We start from the raw sequence: 18,358 nt of genomic DNA, 5'->3' as shown, positions 1-18,358 counted from the left end.
TAAAGAGTTTCAAAGAAACAGGGCTGGGTGCAGGGAGGGGAGAGAGTTGAAAAATTGTACATTAAAAAAATTTTGAGAACCAGCCAAGGAGCAGTGCCAACCTCAGGTCTTAAAGCTAAAATATGTTTGTCTTAGGGGGCTTCCCTGTTTCTGAGTGGAGGGCCAGATGGCGTTCATAGGGGAAAAGCTCAGGTTGGGATGAACTGGAAACCCAGCAGTCCCCAAAGTGCCTGTTGCCTCTGTCCTCACCCTGCCAGCATGTCCACAATGGACCCACAGCCTATTGCAGTTAACACTTTTGGGCGAAATGGAGCTCTGTTTTCTATGTTCAATAGCCAGGCTCAGCACAGACTGACAGTCTGTTTACAATGTACCTTAGGGCCTGCAGCATTCTTATCCATGAACATGTATTCTGTTGTAGCTATGGTCACCTTCCTTCCTCTGTTGAAAAAAAGTGTGTCATATGAGTTTTTGTCTGTGCAAAGGCTTTTCAACCACATATATGTATCCACACCTAGCATTCTGCCCAAACAAGTTTGTCAGAGCATCTCTCCTGGCCAGCTATCCTACAGCACTATGTAATGAAGGGAATGCTTTCAAGTTTATTTACTAAGAAATGACTGGATGCCAGGGTTGCACAAAATGGAGAGAGCACACTGGCTCACGAGGAAGAGGCAATGTGTTTTCTTAATTCTCCTGCAGTTTCTTTCCCATTTTTGCTCCCAGTCCATTCAACAACTGCATTTCAAAAGATTCAACTTCTGCCCCTAGGTTTTCATTTTAATTCCTAATGTTGGAGTTAACAATTCCCTGAAAATAAATAGACAGGCAAATTACACAGCCGAATACATACAGCACAGTAGTGTGTGAGTTTATTTGTTAGTATCTGGACTAGAAGACAGAATTTGTGTGATAATATGGTGTTTAAATTCTGTTCTTTCCAGCATGCCCTACAGACAGAATTGCTATTAGATATGCTACCCATTCTCTTCTAATTTAGTTGGAGACAGACCAGAAATTAAAAGCCAGGGATCATAGCACAGCACCAGGTCCCCAATTCATAAATTTCCTCTCTGTTTATTGCTAGATTTCAAACACTTGCATTGTTTCTCACTTGCCCTTTTCAACTAACAGTGAATACGCTGAGGTTAGATGAGACATGATGGTTTCCAGGCTTGGTATCACTCACTCCGTATATGCAATAAGCTGTGTATTGTGTTGATGTAAACAGCTCCCAAATGTGGTGTGTTAATATTTCTTGCCCAATTTTTCCAAATGGAAACTGCTTGCCCAGTGAGTCACTGTGTGTTTTCTCCCTCCTTCAGAAGATTCTTCTTGGGAGTCTCCACACCCTGCCACTCTACCACAAGAATGGTTTTCTTTTTTCATTTCTCTGTAAGACACCCAATTAGGACATTCTTTTGCTTTGGGTTGTCGTCTGTCCGTGTCGCCCCCCCCAAAATGCATTGCAAGACTGCATGTATCTTCCTATTTATTTCTGAAAGCATTATTTTCCAATTCCTCAATCCCAGATTTAGTGTCTGGGATATATATTCTGAAGACCTGTCCTGGGTTACTTCTGTCTCTGCTTCTGCATATACAACAGGTGCTTCACATGGCAGAGGTGTGTTTTCATTCCGGTCTCTTCCACAGCAACTTCTTCAGACTTCACGATTTATTCAGGAGAGGAAGAGGGAAATGCAGAGGTCTTGGAATATACTTAGCCTCCTGAAGCACAAGCATTACATCTCGAAATAGAAGAGTTTTATTATTCTTCAGTGTATTAAGCCACACATTTGAGACAGTTATCTGTTGCCTGAGAGAGCTGAAACTAGAGTAGTGGCTGCAATCTTTAATTTACTCTTTTGTGATTTTCTTGGTTTAATTATGTTTGAAACAAAGTAAATAGCTTTTGTGGTGGCTTCTGGGACAAGTTTTCACTGAAAGGATGCAAAAAGAGCAAACAGTTGAAAAGAACAGGGATGAGATATACAGAGAATACTGTCAGGGATAACTTGCTCCATGATACTGGTTGTGTGTCATGTATAAACACACAGAGAAAAGGATCTATCTGTTTCATAGTGATCTTATTGCCCCCTGATGAAAGTTTTGAACAGTTGTTTAAAATCTGAAAGATATTTTTTTCTTTTCTCTTTGACAGTGTTGCATATAACACCAAATAAACTTCCATACAAAGAAGATGGCAAGAAAGTAACATAAGATCTATGTTGATTTATTTTAGTCTGTGCTGAAGATCAAAAGTCTTCTTTTATTTCCCTGACTGTCCATCCATGCAAATTGAATAAAACTTTTTAAAAGCACTCAGCTGTGACTTCTTTCAAGTCACTCTTTTCTTTTAAATTTTATTATTTTTTTTAAGGAAAAGCAGTTTTATTATAATACATTCCTTTATTTTGCCTCAAATGCATGTGATATCATCTGTCTCTCTGACTCGTATAGAACCCAGTGCCTAGCCCTAGGCAGCTTTTCCAGTCCAGCTCTTACCTGAAGCATCTTTGAGCCCCTGTGTCAAGAGCAAGGCTTCTGTCAGTGGCCCAGTTTAAGGCCTGATCTTCATCAGGCCTGTGGCAGGCAACCTCCCAGTGAGCATCCGGTCACAGCCCTGAACATCAGCCTTGAAGGACAGGTTTGGCAAAAAAACTGTCAAAAACCCCTGTTTGGTCAAAATTCAGGCAAATGGTTTTTTGCATCTCCAAGTGAAAAAAATGCAGAACGGATATCTAGTTACCCAGGATCCAAACCAACCCCTGAACTGAGCATTTTTACTGGGAGAGTGGCAACAGGGATGGCAGCCAAACAGTCTGACAACTGGACAGTGCAGGGAGGTTCTGGCTAAGAGAGAAAGGGTGAACACACAGGTCTGTTAAGTAGGTGTTTGTTTGTTTGCTTGTTTGACACCACTTATCTAAATGTGCATTGCCTGACACCTGTTCCCACAGATCCAGCACACCTAGGTATAATAAACAAGTAATAAATCCTTGCTCTAAAATTCATCAGAGGGCAAAAAGCTCAGTGTTGCCTCTAAGCATGCCATTATCATGACCTTACAACATCTCACTTTGACACTGAAAAGATCAGGCTTTTAGCAGTTGTGGTTATAGACAAGTACAGAGGGCTGTGGTCTTCAGGAACTTGCAGCTAGGACCACAACAAAGATGAGACCTTAAAGCGATGCTGGAATAGGGAGGAGCGGTGATTGCCTTTCCCTGCCTCAGCTCATTAAAACCATGCTGCTTTGACTTACAGCCTCCAAACCTCCATATCTTGTAAACACTTGTCAGTCAGTTGCTCCTGAACATACAAAGCAAAGTGGCAGCTTCAGATTCAAATGCAAACACTGCTGGAGAGTATCTGAAATAAACATAGTATTCCAGAGTTGAAGGTCTTATTTTAGTGAAAAACCTTGAGCTTCCTCAAACACAGCATGTAAGAAGTGGCTGTAGCTAAAAGCATAGGTAAACCACCTGCTTTCTGCAAAGCTATCTGGAAGATCAGACTAATTTTGGTGCAAGAGGAAGAGGAAGGGGAGGAAGACATGCACTGCCTGCTGCTCTCAATGGAGTCCCTGCGCCAAGGAGTTCCTGTATTAACTGCTTCACTGTTTTGTGCCAATCTCGTTATCTGTTCTTCTTAAAACCTTTATTATTCATGGATGCAAAAATCCCATCATTAACACAGCATAAATATTCATACTGTGTGCATTTCATTTAGCCACTTGGCAAAAATTCTCTGGAATACAAGAGTTTTGAGGAAATCTGGCTAATAAGACCAGAGCACAGGAAGTGTGCATGGGTTTCCTTTTCTTTCCTTTCCTTTTCACCTGCAAATAAATGCAGAATAACTAATTAAATAAACAACAAAGAAAGAGGCACTAGCAAGGGTGATATGCACACTTGTTTTGCCTCCTGAGTCAGGGGAACACGAGGCCTTTTGTGATGCAAGTATGTGCAAGAACCAGGATATTGTAAAACTAATGTACAAGCCTGATAAGCATCGCTGCATGGGTGCATCCGGCTTTGCCTCACATTTAAAGTCTCACCATTAACATCGTGCATGGTCCATGCTCTGTTCAATCCTTTTTAAGGCACAGTAGACATCCTTCTCTTTGTAGTTTTCCTAAATCAGAATGTAGATGTATCCTGCACCATGAAAGTCAATTTATCTGCGCTCTACATTCCTGATTCAGCTTCAGGATCTTTTTGATGGCAAAGATAAAATAACAACAAAAAGTTAGCCCAAAACCAAGTTTAAAAACTATCATTAAAGTATTCACTACACAGAGTGCTCAGCCATGGGGGGAGACCTCTCACAAGTGCCTGATTCTTCGAAATCCTGAGCTGCCAGCTCTACATTCAACAGCTCCAGATACAGCCCCAAGGAGCCTTGCAGAATGCAAGATTGAAAGTTCTTCCTGTTCTAGAATGGCAAGGTGAAGTGTATGTTTTTAAATGCTGGTGGGTTTTCAAAACTGATCGATGTTGGCATGATTGAATGGTAAATCTTTGCCTGATTTCAATGAGCATAGTGCTTGACCAGAGAACTACTTCTAGAGAATAGTCTTGCACATTGCAGGTTTTCTATTTGATGTTTTTATGAATTTCAACAAATAAGCAAGATTTTCACTCATGGACAGTTTACACCAGTAGCCATTTCTTTGGCTCGAAGACTGCTGTATCCTTCTGGCAGCTGCTGCTTAGTTGTCAGTGACTGAATGAGCTCTCTCTTCCTTCCCCACCCCTTCCCCATGCCCGTAGCAAACAAAAGCATCGTGATACACACAGTGCTATGTAATGTACAGCATGCCAAGTTTCCAATGAAGCACTCACACCCAGCCAAGGGCCTGATTCTTCTGACCCTCTGCAGGCAAGGACAGTTGCTGCTGGACCACAGCTTGCCATTTGCAATATGTAGCACTCCACTTATTCCCAATACTCAGGCATAAAAGGATCCGGAACTTCAGTATCACATCAGGGTTGTGACTTTAGGCCTAAAGATGCTTTGCTTTACTTTACTGTGTCCAGTTTCTATTTTCTTTTCTTATTCCTTTGTTTTGCAATAGGTAAAGTGACTGTGAGGAAAGAACAAAAAAGCATCCTAAACTTCTTGGACTAGGTGGTCAGCGATTAGTTGAACCTTTAGTTAAGAGACTGCAAGTTACAGTACTTGAGAACAAAAGGCACATTTTGCTCTCAGCTGCAGAAGAAACAGGGGGATGCTTAGACCTACAGTATCCTATCCATTTTCTTGACCTTTCCTTTTACAAAAACTATCCAGACAAAAACTTCAGTTTTGCCCACAGCAGTTTTGTCTGTGGATAAAGAAATGTGTTTAAATGTTAAAATTAGTACCGGAAAATATATCTTGCTAAGTGTGCAAGTGTGTCCCACAAAATAGCACTTAGACATCTTACGCTTTGAACATAAGAACTGAAAGATAGCTGTGTTAAGAATGCACTTTAAGATTGCATATATAGAAAGAGGTGCCTTCCTTCCTTCCTTTACTTTAGAGTTACATTACAAGGTGGATAAGTGTCTAGAAATTAAACTAATTGTTTGTGTAAATAATCTAGGCTCTTGATCTTGAATGCAGCATATGATTTCATAAAGTTGTAAGCAAACAGAAATTTTTTCTTCTTTCCCTCCAAGCAGACGTCTAGCTTGCCACCCTGCAATTTCTTGTATTTATATTCCTCCTTGTGTATCTAAATGACATAAGAACTTGCTTGAAGAACCATCATAGGAAAAATGAGTGTTTCAAGATGTGCTGGTGGCTGCAAAAGTTATCTTGTGGTTTGAGTTCCGAATTAAATATGACTGATAGTATCAGTCAGATAACAGATGTATCTTGGGGGAGGGAACTAACAAAAAACCCACTTAGCTCTTCAAGATTTTTTGCAATATCACTTCTACTTTGAATTTTCTTTAAAGGTTATTTTTGTATCTAACGAATACTTTGTTTTAAAAGCTTCTGTGTGGTCTAGGAGAAAAGCTTAACAAAAAAATTTTAAATTGATGATATTTCAGCTTGATTTGATTTATAGCAGTAAATCGGAATGGTGCTGAAAGCAAACAAACACAATAGGCGTCTCGTACAAGAGCTGTCTGTACTGCAGCCTTTATAGTGAAGACTGAGTCTTGATCCAGGTTCTTAGGCATACACCTGTAATATAAAGTTAAATAACATTTTAAACTAAACTTCCTATTAAGGGAAAATGCTAACAAAAATAAGAGTTATAAGGAAGGAGGCACTTTTCAATCCTGTGATGTTTAAGCCTGTAAAAAATTTAACCACCCCAGTTGGTTAACATCTCTAACCTATTTCAATCAAAGCTTTGTTTTGAATGAATAAAACCACTTGGGCACACAATCATATCATAGTGGTATGATGCATGCCTGAATATTCCTAAGAATGCCTTTGGAGGTACTCTGTGAGCAGAAATATTCTGCAGAAGGAAAGATGAGGGAGCACAAAGGCCCATTGTGCACGCTAATGCAGAAAAATGAAATCAAATACCCTTCTCAGCAAAAGCAGAGTGTCTTCTGAGCAAAGGCTATTAAGTGTGTCGGACTGCAGGATATTTTCTGGACATGGCTATTATGTTAAGACATACTGAACATGTGTCACTTATAACCCTGCCCTGGTTGTAACATCACAGCTCAAGAAAAAAAAAGTCTGGTGCATCAATCCTTTGTATCAAATACTCACACACATTTCTCTCACCGAGCTGTCACTTCTCATTTGTAAAGAAGTTTAGAGTAAGTTATAATTAGTACTTGCTGCCCTGTCAACTAATTAAATGTAATAAAAAGCTTTCAGTGAGTTTAATGCTAACATGGTGTAATTACAGCTGAGTTTTGAATGCACGGTGCATGTATTATAGGTTTCGGTATGTGCCCCCCACCTTCTGTGACCTATATTCTCAGGTTAAACCTATCATATGACTAGTGAGCGGGCACTGCCAAAGACAACCATTTCAGGCCTAAATACAAGCCAACACCAATCCAGCCCTGTGCATTTTTAGAGGTACTGCATCAGCCTCTGAGGGCAGGGGTGGAAAGCAGGGGAAACAGCCCGCCAGTTGCTTGATTCCCCATTCTTCCTCTTCCCTTCAGGAGGCACCCTTGCTCAAATTCTCCCATCCGTGAGGCTCCCACTGCTCTCAGCCCTTTTCCTCCCTTTTGTAAAGAAAAATATGGCTGAGATTTCAAACTCATTTCCAGTCCCATTTGTTTGTCAGTCTGAGGGGCACCCTGGGTACAGGGGCACTGTGTGCAACTGCCCAGTTTGCACACCTCTGAGGCTGGCTCTACTCCTCAACAAGCAAGAGTTACACCATATAACAACCGGTTACTCGGGAGAGTAAGGAAGAGTGCTCATGGGGGCCCACAGCAGGGCAAAAGTGATCATAAAAACCATGTAATGCTCCAGCACGTGGTTGACATAATTCCTTATACTCCTAAGTATTTAGAAGAGCTATGAACGCATTAAAAAAAAATAGTGAAGCAGCCAGTCTTTAGATCAGCCAGGATGTTGGTAGTTACAGCTTTAGTCAGTCCTTGTGCCCACTGCATCCTTCACACTTTCCTACTCATATTCCTCACTGCTTTCTATTGCCCACAAATATGTAAGGTAGGTACAAATAGCCCCCAAAATAAAGATGTAATTCATTGAACAAAAATGTAGCCTAAGAGAACAAATTAAAATGATGAAAATCTTTAATTTTATTTAAGTATAATTGTACGGACACGTGTATATACAAATACAGATCTTATGGGGCAGGGATTTGGGGTGGGTTTTTTTTTAACATTTTATTTTAAGTTCATATAATGTAAGCATTTCAAAAACAGCACTCAATGAATAAGTGCAAAGAAACTGCAAAGCAGGGCAGTACAAGCACAGGACCACACTGAGCTGGACTTTCATACCCAGATGCATACACAATGAGTGTCTTCAATGGGGTGTCAAGAGTAAGCATGGAAAGCGGATTTCGCAGACTCATGGGTAACCTCCAACATGCCAGCATCTATTAAACTGTACAGACAATGGCAGCAAGCCTATTGTAGGGAGATTTGTCTCACATCCGAGAAGCTCGAGGGCGAATGCATGGGAAAAACTCAGTGATGCCAGACCAGAAACAGATCTGCCCATTCACAGCTCCAAATTAAAAAAGGAGGAGGGTGGGAGAGGAGGAAGGGCAGGAAGAGGGAAGAGAAGTGTGGAGGGTTGTACATTAAAACTGGTGATTACAAAATCCAAGCATAATGAAAGGAGGGAAAGAGTTAACACTCTAAGCCTCTGAAAGTGACTGAACCATTGCTCTCACAAAGCAATGGATTAAGTTCAGTTTTGAGGGTTAGGGGTGGGAATCAACAGGTACAGATAGAACCATTTTCCTTCCACAATTATATAGGAAAGGAAACAATCTACTCGTCTACTCTCAATTCTTCCCAAATTTGTTTCTAGTTCTTTTGGAACCAAGTACATACATATATCGCACATGACACTGGCAAGATCCTTTCTGGAAAAAAAACTATTAATGGAAACAAAACCAGAAGAAAAACAGGAGGAAAAAAAAAAGAAAAATGAAACAAACAAAATAACAGAAGAGTTGTGTATCCCCAAAGGCTTTTTAGAAACAAACATGATACAAAAGAACAAAAACTAACACAGAAACCACAGGGCTCCAACATCAGACCTTTAAACACTGAGGACAAAACATTGATCATCAAAAGTCATGTTGTTCCAGGTCTTGACATTGTGAAGTCTTGCAACAGATGAACGATTTTCAAAGATGAGTCCTGTATGCTGCAGTGTCATGGCCACTTGTCTCTCAGTTCTCAGCCATGATCACACTTGATGCTTCAAAGCTCTGTCTTGTAATCAACGTGTGATTTTAATATCCTGAAAGTCTATTGTTCTCACTTACAAAAGACATAAGAATCAAATTAATACTTTATTATCAAACACTATATACAACAGAGGTTGCTAATAATACAGAATTTAAAGAACATAGCTTTAAGTTTTACTTGTCTTTCCTTTGCCATCCAAGTAAGTACAGTACAAAACAATATTCTAAACTAACACGAAATGTTACCTTGTCTATTAAAGGATACACAGTATCCACTAAACTGACTGATCCCTATTTTCCCTGCTTCACATTGCAATGCCCTTGGCAGCCAGGAGTGCAGGTCATCTGGGTAAGTAAGCCACCAGATAAAGGGGAAGGGAGTAGAAATCTCTTCAATTTGCACCAAAATCTGCATTTAAAGCAACCAGAGATTTGCAACACAACGGAAAGCCCATCAGCATTTATGTACTTGTTATGACTGGGATTGCCTGATGCCATCAAGCATCAAACTGACAGTGTCTGGTAGGTGCCCAGTCATGCCATGCAGCTCAGGGACCTGCCTTATAGCTGTATCACTCATGTGGTTCCCCAGCTACCCAGCACGGCTTTGTGATAAAACGAAGGGGTGAATTTCATCAGGAGTAACACTAGCGAAAATCCTTTGCTGTGGATAAACGTATGTCTTGAAGTCCTACATCATTCAGAGACAAAGGATGAAAAATGAAGTCACCATTTCTACATTAAATTGGTGCTACTGGTATGACTGCCTGCAATTGCTATGAATCATTTTAATATGGTTACCTATCACGCAGTATTATCTGTACTGTGATTAATAATCCATTTGATAAGGTGCATTTTGATTAAGCTCACCTCATCCAAAGCTTTTTAATTCCTACCTACAGGAAGTATCAATGTGTGTACCAAGCACATCCACATTAAAGAGAGAAAAGTACCGGATAGCCTGTAATGAGATGATGACTTCCCTCACTGTTTAGACTACATAACTTTATTGTGTGCACTTCACACTAGAGGAAATTGCCTACTTTCCTCCTGTAAGCACAGGCCCTCCATTAATGACCGTGTCGTACGATATCAGGCAAGCCCAGATCATAGTCTAGCATGCATAAACCTCCCTTTACATCTTAAATATATTTCCCCCCTTCCCTCCTATTTTGAATAGTGGGCTGCTTGAACTTCTGAAAGCTTTTCTTCGTTTAAAAAAAAATAAAAAAGAAAAAAAAGTGCTGTTCATTAATGCAATTGCTCATTTTTGTTATGGCAGACTTTTTCTTCAGAATTAATATAGAAAACCCTTGTTTTGCTTGAATTCGCTCCATGTTTTGTTTCACATTTAACATAATTACCACAAGTGTTGTTAGAAAAGCTCTGTTTCAGTCTTGGTCTGATATATCCCTGATTATGCTCAGCAGTCCAAATTTTATGGCAGCCTAGCCAAAAATTACCCCAAGGCTTGCACTTCCTGGCAAATGATTTTTTAAGTTCTATGTTAGCCAAGGCTCAGATTCCTTAAGCAGGGTCAACTCCTAATTCCATCAAACAAGACAGTCCCATTTCCTAATTGCATCAAGGGTTACCACTTCTCTCACGTGTTTAAATAGGACAAGCATATATACTCACTCTCAGCATAAAGTATATCTAAATAATGTATTTTCTATTCTAGTGGATTTTTAAAAAAATATTTTGTTAAGTCTTTGGGAGCCCATCTAGTTTATCTCTGGCTGATAAACACGTTTCTTCTACTCTTCAAACTGTGCTGGAAGGGGAAAAGATAAAAAATCAAGACTTGAATTTGTATTCCACACTTCTTTTCTTCCCCCCAACCAAACAATGCTACTAGAGTGTCCTGACTTCTTCTACATGTGGTTTATTCCCATGACTGAGGAACTTGCAGGAGAGACAAATCAAGAGCACACTGGAGATCCTGTGTCCCAAACATGTTTCCTCTGGCTACTGATGTCCTCTCTTAGCATGTATTAACACCCAGAGCAGCATCCAAGGCTATCAGCTACTAAGTCAGCGCTGGGGAAGGTCACTTTATTCTCAAAAGTGCCTCTGCATTTCAAGAAAAAAATTGTAGCACCACGGTGATTTGTTTTAAAATAAAATAATCCGGTGTGCATTATCCCCTTAAAACGAAATAACAGAGGCACTCACACCCCCAGTGAAGTTTCCTAAATCTGACCTTGCCTGCTGTGTGCTAACATTCCTAAATACTAACTTTTTCCTTTCACCAAAGACAGCATCTCTACTTGTGAGCACAAATTTTACTGTCAAAGATGTTTCAAGACAGTTCTATGAGAAACATCATCTTTCCTTTTCAGAAGCCTGTTCATTTAGAAACTCCTGGAGGAAATAGTGTTGTATTATATCTATTCTTAATATTTCCCCTCCAGTCCTGACATGGTGACACGATGCCTTGCATGATCATCTTACAGTGCTGAACGAGAAGGCATAAATATTGTATCAGAGAGAAAAACTCTCCCAGGCTTTCACTCACTTTCCTTATCCTTCACTGACTGCATCTGCCACTATTATTCCTTGTCCACATAACGGATGACACAGTGAGCTAACAGAGGTGACTTCTTAAAGGAGAATGCAGAGGAAAATAAGAATCACTAGTGTCACTATTATAGTTTGGCATTTTCAATTGGAGTCCTTTTATTTATATGGAGGGGTTAAGAAAGTCACAGGGTAGGTAGGGATGGGTGCTGAAGCTAGTTATCCCCTTCAAATTTTTGCTGAGTTCAGGCTAAAAGGGAGAAGAAAAGGGAAAAGGGAAAAATAACAATTTGACATCTGCAAAAACAATAAAGTCCCTTTCCTGGGATGAGCAGTTAGGTGGATCTTTGATGTTCCAAGACCCTGATATTTTCTGCGACAGGTTGCCGGAGCATACTGTGCTATAATATCAAAAGCATTGCCAGGAGGAACAATAGAGTTGCCAAAAGCCGGCTGGGTATCCTTGGTATCTGTGCCGCGTTCTCACCACGGGATGGCTCGGCTGACTCATGTACGGTATCATCTGTTTAAACAGAAAGCATACATTCCAATGAGATTTTGCATCCTTAATAAACTCTCACTGAGCCGACAACTGTAAGTAGATTTCAGTGCCTTTATGAAATAGGGCAATGAACCTTGTGCTGTCATTGACTTTCACAAGCGTGTAATACCTCATTATGTAACCAACTTGGGGCCAAGTCCTGCATTTCTTATTGGCAAAGCTCCCACTGAAGACCAGAGGAGCAGAAAGTAAGTCTGATTTCAGCAGATTGAGGAAGGAAAGATTCCTCTTCTAATGAAACACTGTAGCTCTAGCTTTGGATGGCTCATTAGATAGCAATGTCAATAGGGAGGCAGCTAAATAAAAACACCTGATTTTCAAAAGGGCTTGAAGAAGAGTTGCACGTGCTCAGAATTAATTTCACAGTTAATCCCCTTACTGAGTTACAGATTTTGGCTCCTGAATTTGAAATGACAGCCTGTAAGCCCAAGCATATATTCCACTTCCATGCACAAAATTTCCACTGAAGTACACTGCATCTGGGGATGTGCAGGGGTTACAAGACTAGTCTCCCTTTCTTGAAACAGAATTTTGAAGGCTAATGCATGACCATCTCTGATTTTATAGAATACATACTCAATCTGGAAAACCTCATAGGTAACAGACTACTTTGTATGGTACACAAAATACAGATTTACATATATCCTGCTAAGACAAATGAAAAAACCAACCAGCTGAGTTGGGAGAAGATGCTTACACATTAGTGGCAGAAGACAACACAGTACCAAATACTAAATCTATTATAGCAAATAAAGCTCTGTTTAGTTTTTGTAAACCAGAGATCAGCCTTAAAGCCACAGCTTCTAATATAAAAAGAGGTAGGCAAAGTAAATTCAGCTTCAGTGTTGTTATAGGTGTGGTATTTTTCTCTGGAAAGACCTCCATATCCACAGCTATGTAACCTGGCTATTTTAAAAGTAATCTGTCTGAGGCTTGCCATAAAATGTCAGCTCTGGGTTTGAATTTTCTAAGTACTAAATGAATGAAATAAACTAAACCTTTTTAGGAAGTGTGAAGTGGCCTCAAAATGTATTCTTAAGTTATTTTAGAGTGCCTAATTCTCCAGCAAAATTATTAATATCTCAGTAATAATAAGTGTAATAAGCTCCCCCATTTTATGAGAGATGTCAACGTATCTTATGATGTATCTGTCTCATAGCTCCCATATCTCAACAAATTGCACTGCCAGGATTACACTGGGTGAGAGTCTGCAATTCCAGTTAAAGGCACTAAGGGAAGCAGGAGTCAGGACGCTGGGTTCACCATCCTGGTCTGGCACGGAGCATTTTGTGTTACTTAGCTTTAGCTAGAAACAAGCTCCCTCCCCTTCATACCCTTGACACCTAACACAACAGCAGGCAGAGCACTTAGCATAATTTAGGGTAATGGGCTCTTCAGCCCCAGTTACCCAGCAAGACGCACGGGAAGCTGGATTAGCAATTTATCATGTTTTTTTTCCACCACTAATTGATGGTACAATCCGGTCAAGGCTTGTCAACAGGTCTTCAGTGCGGCTCAAGGCGAAAGTATGGAAAGCAAGCACTGATCAGCTGTAAATACATTCACGTTTGTAAGGAAGGAACACCAAAGTCCCACTGATGTCAGTGGAAAAGACTGGCTGGAATGACTTCGGTTGCAGCTCCTCACCATGGAGACCCTCCTGGGCACTTTGGCCTTAAACAGGGCCCTAATATTGTTCCTCCAGAATTATTCCAAAGGAATCTAAAAATTTCAGTGAGTGCTGGCTACTGAAAATGACAGTTCCAGTGGCTGTCAGTATCAAAAGTTGTTTCACATTTCACTTCTGAGTTACACTCTTGTACTTTGGTGACACTGCAATGAGAATATAGTACTTCATAAGAGCAGCTTCCCAATTAAATCACACTCTAAGAAGTTATGGGAAAAAAATATCCCTGGTCTAACTGTCAGCTCTGCCTCCTTTCATATATTCAGCCAGTTCTTCCTAATTTGGAAACGTTTACCCACTGCTGATGAACTACAACTACAGAGGAGAATGATGTGCATTACTTTCTACTTCTTGCATCATCAATAGACTTGCAAATAAGTCTGAATTTGCAACATTGAATGTCAACAGTTTTGTCCTAATTACATCCATGAGTCAGCACTAAGACACAATAGGGCAGAACTAGCGTAAAGCAGTAATAAATCCTCATTGTCTTTGACTATCAGACACTGCCACAACTGGAAGACTGGCTACTGCTAAAAAAACTCAACGAAAAAGCCCTGAACTAAAAAGATTACTTCTCTTAAATGAAAAATATGGAACTTTTCTATGATGCCATTTTTATAAAGCCATTCTTCAAAGAATTAATTTTTATGTAACATTAAGGGGCTGCTTTCAAGAAATCATCTGGGTTTTCTGTCAATGCAGTCCCAAGGTTTCTGCACTCATATATTAGAGTACACGATTCATCTGTGGATCTCAAAATCACTTTACAAATATGGTTTTCCTTGGAAGTGCAGAGTTATAACGCTGCACAATCTTTAATGTTTGGGGAAAAGGTTTTGCTTTATTTTAAACACTGAAGGCAAGTGATGAAGACAACAAAATTCCTGAGTAAAATCTGGAAGGTCATTGCTAAAGACTAGGAATGCCAGCAGTAATTAGAAAAATATTATTTTGACAGCCATGAATTTTCCAGATCACAAGGCTTTACATCATATGCTTCAGGTATAATTTTTCCAGATCCGGACAGCTACAATTTTTGTTGAGGGGCTTTTTATTTTTATTATTAAGGAGGAAGAGAAAAGGAGGACAGAAATACGGGAAATTACTTTCATCAATTCTGAAACAAGTGTGATCTCTATAGACCAGTTTCCTACAAATTCCTGAACAAAACCAGTGAAATTACAAGGCTTCGAAAATCACAGAAATGATGATTTTTAAAAGAAAGGTGACAATAAGTAATCTGCTGATCATGACCCTCTTGCCTCCCAGTTCTTCTGTCTACTGTGGAAGAAGACAGTGGCAGACTAGGGGAGAGCACAGAAGCAGAAGATGCATGTCAGAGGCCGGTAAATTAGTACACAACACAGACCACATGCAACAAGATCTACCAAGGCAGCAGCAAGTCTAACAGCGTAATAACAGAAGAGTGTGACAGCAGCTGGCAGATCTGTGAATGACTGATTATCTAATGGTTACTGGTCCAAATAATAATGCAAATATACACTGATGTAGGGAGTGGGAAGTTTTTAGTACCAAACCTTCTCATTAAAGCTATTATTTCCTCCTGGTAACACAAACAGTATCTCATCTCAGACTGCAGGGTGCTCTTTGTATGATTTTGGTTTCCTGGTTTGCCTGCTGCTTTCTTACACTATGCTTTTATGATGGTTCCAGTTAGGTATAGCCACTGAATGGGAAGTGAGCAGCTCTACTGAAAAGAAATGCTCAGCAAGTTCACTAAACTCAGGCATTTATTACTCGGATGATCTCTTTTGCAAACCAGTAACAGGAGAAATATACACTAATTAGGCTGTGTTCACCAAAGCATAGAACATAAAAAAGCACATTGAGTTTCTAGATTCGTAGGTCACCTAGAGATACAGAAAGATCAACCTAATGCCTTGTGTAGAAGAATGCTGTTAATAAATGTACAAATGTATCTAATGCAAATACACTCTCCTTGCATTTAGATTTGCTTAGAGAACATCTTTGATTCTCAAAACCAAAATTTTTAGGAGAGTTCAGAAAATTCTCTTAAAGAAAAATAATAAAATCCACTGTGTATCCATATATGAATCATTCAAACTGTATAACCTGTGAAAGCCTTATTTATACTTCTATATAAATAATGACTTTTAGTTAAAGGAACTGCAAATAACAAATTGCAAAAAAATAGTATGTTGCTTCATACCAAAAGGGAAGTCTCTTCCAAATAGCAAAAGAGGAAAAAAAATAATTTGGTAATCTGTTCTTCAGGGTATGTATAATGCTATGTGTGTAATTTTTTCTGGTGTAATTTGTTTATTTAACTGTGCATTTTAATTATTGAGACTTGAATACAGCAGTGTGTGAGCAGTGTGTACGTACATATAAAACAAACAGGTAATACTACTGTTGCAAATACTCTTCCTACATACCCACCTGATTTGAATGTCATGAGCCATCCCATTGAAGTTGGTGGGATTTACTCACACCCCTAGAATTAAACATGCTTCTCTCTACCATAAAGCTGAGCCATGTAAACAATATACATGCACTTTGCACACAGTTACACATCAGCTTGATTGGTGGTGGAGGTTAATGTAACTGCCATGGGCAGATGAGGGGCTTTATCACAGCAAGCAATATTCTTATTATTAAGGCAGTGTTCTTAAAAAAAAAAAAAAAAAAGCTCCCCAAAACTTAAGTTTGCTTCAATAAAAACAGGATAGGAATTTATATCTATATCCATATCTATATATATATATCTATCTCTCAAAGTGTGTGTGTGTGTGCACGTATGTAAAACTCATACTTTGCCTAACCAAATATACATATGAATGTATATCATTCTAAAGGACTAATTTCTTACTTAAACACTAACCCTGTCAGTTGCATGCCTGTATCATGCACCAGCATTAAACAACAGTGGTTCTGTTTTTCAGAAAGTGTTTTGAAACCACATAAATGAAGTGTGCCCATTGATTTCATTCTAAAACTTTGGGTCCAGTTAGTAGAGACTGTTTTGCCAACATGCTGGGTGTTTGGCTTTGATGGGCCAGTGACTTCAGGATATTGGTGAAAATTTTACACTGGCACACACCATATTTTATTAAACCATGACACCCAAAAACCATATAAAGGCAACATTTTTCCTCCCCTGCATTAAACAAGGATACAGGAAATATACCATAAGCTATATTAGCACTGCTAGAAATGTGCAGAAGCAGAACAGTCATACCATGCAAATCATGCGGAGAGAAGAGGAAAAAAGTACTGAAGCACCAGAGGGATACACGCATTTGTTAAAAGAGATTCTCTAAGCATACTAACCTGCTGGTTCTAATGAATTTTCTACTTTGTCGTTAACATCGAAAACACGATCATGAACACCTATAGTTTTCATACAGCTGTCTATAACAAAAATAGAGATAACAGCCAAATATGTTAGTGAGACACCCTTAAACTCCCCATTTTCCTTTTTTCTCATTTTTTTCTCTCTATTTACTATACATAATTAAGCATATTTATATTCAAAACTCTGTGGCACTTGTCCAAATGCCAGTATAGTCTTCCATTTGTACAACAGTTTAAGAAGCAACAAGTTAGCAACTGCCATGTAATTAAAACAAAGCTTTATGAAAAATGATAAGAAAAATACGATGAAAATCATAACACAAATGTTGCTGTACAAAACAGATACACAAGATTTAACTGTAAAAAAAAGAAAGATTTACTGCTGATTACTAGACCACACAGTAAAGCATGCGCTACAAAGCCACCCTCAAAAGCTTAAACTGAAGAACTTACTTGCTGGTCGCACAAAGACCTTAAGCTTTAGACAGGATCTCCTTCCATTATCTGGGATCGCAGAAGCTGTAAATGGGGAAGAAGGAAAGACAAGTGGAAGAGTAAGAGAGTGAAAATGCAAGTCATCTTTTGTGCTAAAATAAAATATCCATTATCTTTCTTTCATCTGAAGCGCTGGATGAATTTCAGCAACTGCATGTAAGGCCTTCAAGTGCACAAAGTAGCTTGATTATGCAAAAGCAGAGAAAGAACTGCCGATTTTATTCTAATCCCTTTTTTGATTATTTTACATGGAAGAAGTGAAGCACATGGTATTTTTTCATTATGTTCATTATCTCCTTTCACCTTTCCACACCTTTTTCTCAAGAGGTTGTTTAATATGGTTTCTGCTGTAATGCAGGTGTCTCCTCTGAAAAATTACACTTCAGAATAATACACTTAGAGATAAGCTAGTCTTGAAACACTAGGCCATAGGCTACAGCAACCAAAACAGGACGAAAAAACAACATGACACTGAAGGTGACAATGCTAAAAGCAGTACTATGTACACACTCCCACAGAAGTAGAAACACACACCATTAAATTCTACAGCAAAGTCAGCCTCCATATGCTCCAGTACATCTGCCTGTGTTGAGAAGATACTTATCTTGCTTCAGTCAAAACATGATTCCCGGTGTTATGCAATTAAAAAGCCAAAACCAGCTTATTCCTTCTTTCTGCTCTCCCTCATCACTTCGCATTAGAAGTATTTCATTTTAAGAGTAGTTACTGTATTAGGAGAAAAAGAATAAATGGAAACAACATGTCTAGCACTAGTGCAAAAGATCATACACATAAGACTAACTAGTGTTAGCACCTACTTATTTCCCAGGAACAAGTGCTGCTTTGAAAACTTCCTTTCTAGAACTGTGCTTGCCTCAAAATACAT

General features: G+C 39.2%; 1 protein-coding gene across 2 annotated transcripts in view; it reads right to left on the bottom strand.

The window, feature by feature from the left end:
* Positions 1–7,724: 7,724 nt before the first annotated feature.
* Positions 7,725–18,358, bottom strand: part of EFNA5 (ephrin A5) — a 214,450-nt gene continuing 203,816 nt past the window's right edge. For both annotated transcript variants that reach the window (XM_075078437.1, XM_075078438.1), the window contains 3 exons: positions 17,431–17,496; positions 16,954–17,034; positions 7,725–11,912 (listed from right to left, as the gene is read on the bottom strand). In XM_075078437.1, coding sequence (XP_074934538.1) covers positions 11,791–11,912; positions 16,954–17,034; positions 17,431–17,496 — 269 coding nt within the window. In that variant the 3' untranslated portion in view covers positions 7,725–11,790. The remainder of the gene's footprint in view (positions 11,913–16,953; positions 17,035–17,430; positions 17,497–18,358) is intronic.

Source organism: Phalacrocorax aristotelis, chromosome Z (assembly GCF_949628215.1).
Source record: "Phalacrocorax aristotelis chromosome Z, bGulAri2.1, whole genome shotgun sequence".
Lineage (NCBI taxonomy): Eukaryota > Metazoa > Chordata > Aves > Suliformes > Phalacrocoracidae > Phalacrocorax > Phalacrocorax aristotelis.
This window is presented reverse-complemented; position numbering and strand designations above follow the sequence as displayed.